The sequence below is a fragment of the Papilio polytes genome, unplaced genomic scaffold (assembly GCF_000836215.1).
Source record: "Papilio polytes unplaced genomic scaffold, Ppol_1.0 DF822178.1, whole genome shotgun sequence".
Taxonomy (NCBI): domain Eukaryota; kingdom Metazoa; phylum Arthropoda; class Insecta; order Lepidoptera; family Papilionidae; genus Papilio; species Papilio polytes.
In genome coordinates, this window is record NW_013527026.1 from 1,780,315 (window position 1) to 1,783,426 (window position 3,112).

Below are 3,112 nucleotides of genomic sequence, written 5' to 3' on the forward strand. Positions count from 1 at the left end.
ACAGTTGAATTGGCTGCGAAACAATTGACAATCTCAGAAAAGTTGGGCGATAATTTATTCAAAGGATTCAAATAAGCTCATATGGTCTGTTGATAATAAGTCAATTCCGAAATTCGAACTCACGTCCGGTAATTCAGCACTATACTTGATTATTTGGCTACTGGGTTTAAAATGCGCAATGTACAGTCGCGGAAATCTGCAATGTTTCACTTTAGGAAGAATTACCTTGTTCATCGCAACGACACAAACTCTGTCTATAATGAAAATAAACTAGCCGTATACTATTATAATATAATCTGTGTTACATTAGTTTTTATTCCGTGTGTCGTTTTGAAATGTTTAAACGATGGTATCTTTTAAGTTGGGACACCGCAAGTTACCCCGACTGTAGGTATTTGATACAAATATACTCAGTTGTATCAGAACCGTGTACCGATTGGGCCGTTATACAAAAAAAGAATTCAATAACAGTTTAACTTATGACTATATGTTTTATAATAGAAACCGGTTCAGTAGTGAAAGATATGATCGGTATTGTGAATGGAAAATTTTATATCTAAATCATACAGCATGTAATATGATTACATTTTAATGGAATCTATAAACGTTACGCAATAGACACACGTAACTATATCGTGATACATTTATAACTATTCAATGTTACTAAGGTAACAAATGAGTTCATGTTCATTTAATACGTGCATTTAACCCAAATATTTCATAAAACATCATAAAACAGCTGTAGTTCTACTAATAAACGATTTAAATTATCACTTTATTTTTTGTATTTGACTAGATGTTGCTCGCGACTTAAAAAAATTAAAAAAAAAGCATAGCCTATGTTACTCATCGTTAAGGTATCTTTCTAATGGTGAAAATTTTGAAATCGGCCAAGTAGTTTTTGAGTTATTTCAATATATACAAAAATACAAATCTTTCCTCTTTATAATATTAGGATACATATGGTTTACGAAAATTTCTTAGTCAGTTTCCTTGAAATTTCCTTTAGCTGTTGACCGAATTTGAACATGGAAACAAAGTTACAAGTCGATGTTTATGCTTGATATTTTATACCCAAAAGGAATGTGTATTTATTTCGTAACATATAATATACTTTTATCACCTTAAATGTAGTTCACATTAGTTGTTTTCGATTAAATATAAAGTGTGAAGGGCTGCGATACTGCCGCTGTGACGCACACAAGGGTTATCGCATGCTGGGGTCGGGATGAACCGCGGAAAAGATAGCTCACAATTACATGCAAATAAACAAAAACACATCCAATTTATACTTACAGAGTTTTCTTACATATGGTGCAATCACAAAACTATCATATCCCAAGTTTAGTTTTATAACTTAAAATACTTATGTAAGGTATTTTACTTGATTTTTTTACTAACGTAGAGGATTACACTAAGTTGACAATTGTACCGAAGATAATAGCCGGGAAATAGACATAGAATAAATAGTCGAGGCTGTTTTGTTGTTACAATGTCTGTAAAATGTATTATAATCAATGTAATTCTGCAGGTCAGAAGCAGATCCTCCATGGAGTTCACGGTCGACTGCGTCCCCGGCAGCTGATAGCTATCATGGGCCCCTCTGGTGCTGGCAAGTCTACATTGCTCGATGTACTCTCCGGATACCGCATCAGTGGGGTTGGCGGAGCAGTGTTTGTTAATGGAAGGGGACGTGTCCTTAGTGAGTACAACTAAAATAACATATAACGCTATTGCAATCCAGAAGGTAAAGAGGGTCTTTTTCCATTTTGTCGTAATCCTTGGATAACTTGGATCCTATCCTTGGATAGTGAAGTAAATTTAACCTTACCTAAGAAACAAAAGAGACTTTTAGAGATTTAATTAAAAAGAAGCGATAGAACCGACGTCATCGATAAATCGCAAATAATAGGCTTGAATATTGCAGCAAGATTGCTTTGATAAAAAAACTTATTATTCCACTGTCTTTTACAAATATGACATCTTTTCTAGAGAGGTTTAAGCGCATGTCGTGCTACATACAGCAGGACGACCGGCTGCAAGGTCTGCTCACTGTGGGCGAAAACATGATGCTCGCCGCTGACCTCAAGCTGCCCACGAAATTAGACAAATACGAAAAAGGGGAAGTGGTAAGTTAGAATTACATTAAAATCTAGAGCTGTATTTTTTCTCAGATTTACTCTCTGACTTTTAAGAGGATTTAATAAAAATGAATTTTGGGTTGAGCCTTCACGTATATTATTTTACCACCAGGCTATTTTCATAAAAATTGGCGTTTCATTTGACTAAACTATCACTGTTTTCTGTTTCTAGATCGAAGATATCCTAACTAATCTTGGTTTGTACGAGCACATGAACACTAGCGCCGCGCAGCTGTCCGGCGGTCAAAGGAAGCGGCTCTCTATTGCACTAGAGCTCATCAACAACCCTCTCATCATGTTCCTGGATGAACCCACTACGTAAGTATGCTGTCGATAAGGAAAAGAGAACAAAATTTTAAGCAATCATTACTGGATACTCTAATTCAGATTCTAACTCTTAAAGAATATCGTGTAATAGTATGAATATGTCTACTTAATTTTGGGTAAAATACATTACAGAGGTCTGGACAGTTCCTCATGCTCCAACGTAGTGGAACTATGCCGTAGTTTGGCACATCAGGGGCGGACAATAGTGTGCACGGTGCATCAGCCGTCGGCATCGCTGTTCGCACTCTTCGACCACGTGTACATGCTGGCAGCGGGCAACTGCCTCTACCAGGGCACCACCGCAAACCTTGTCCCGTATCTTCAACAAGCCGGCATACCTTGCCCTATGTATCATAACCCTGCTGATTACAGTAAGTACACAAAAATGCTTTGAGCAAGATTCCTTGAACTATTTATCCAGTCTTTTGAATTTTGAATAGTTCAAGTTTCTTGGTTTCATCATAGTGGCAGTGCCCGCTTTAACATCTTAGCACGAATGGGCCCTCACAACCCCAGTAATACCACGACCATACAGAAGACAGGCGTGAAATCGAAGCAATTCCGTGTTTCGTCTGGTAAGTGTGGTGCCGGAGGCCTAATTTAAGTCCCTTTCTCTTAACCGCCCTTTTCTTATAAGGAGAAGT

At 37.3% G+C, this 3,112-nt stretch overlaps 1 protein-coding gene across 1 annotated transcript in view; it reads left to right on the plus strand.

Moving 5' to 3' along the window:
• LOC106106694 (ATP-binding cassette sub-family G member 1) overlaps positions 1 to 3,112 on the plus strand; it is a 19,994-nt gene that overhangs the window by 14,065 nt on the left and 2,817 nt on the right. The window contains exons 2-5 of the mRNA XM_013287321.1: positions 1,532 to 1,702; positions 1,993 to 2,129; positions 2,314 to 2,459; positions 2,601 to 2,839. Of these exons, the coding sequence (XP_013142775.1) occupies positions 1,532 to 1,702; positions 1,993 to 2,129; positions 2,314 to 2,459; positions 2,601 to 2,839 (693 nt within the window). The remainder of the gene's footprint in view (positions 1 to 1,531; positions 1,703 to 1,992; positions 2,130 to 2,313; positions 2,460 to 2,600; positions 2,840 to 3,112) is intronic.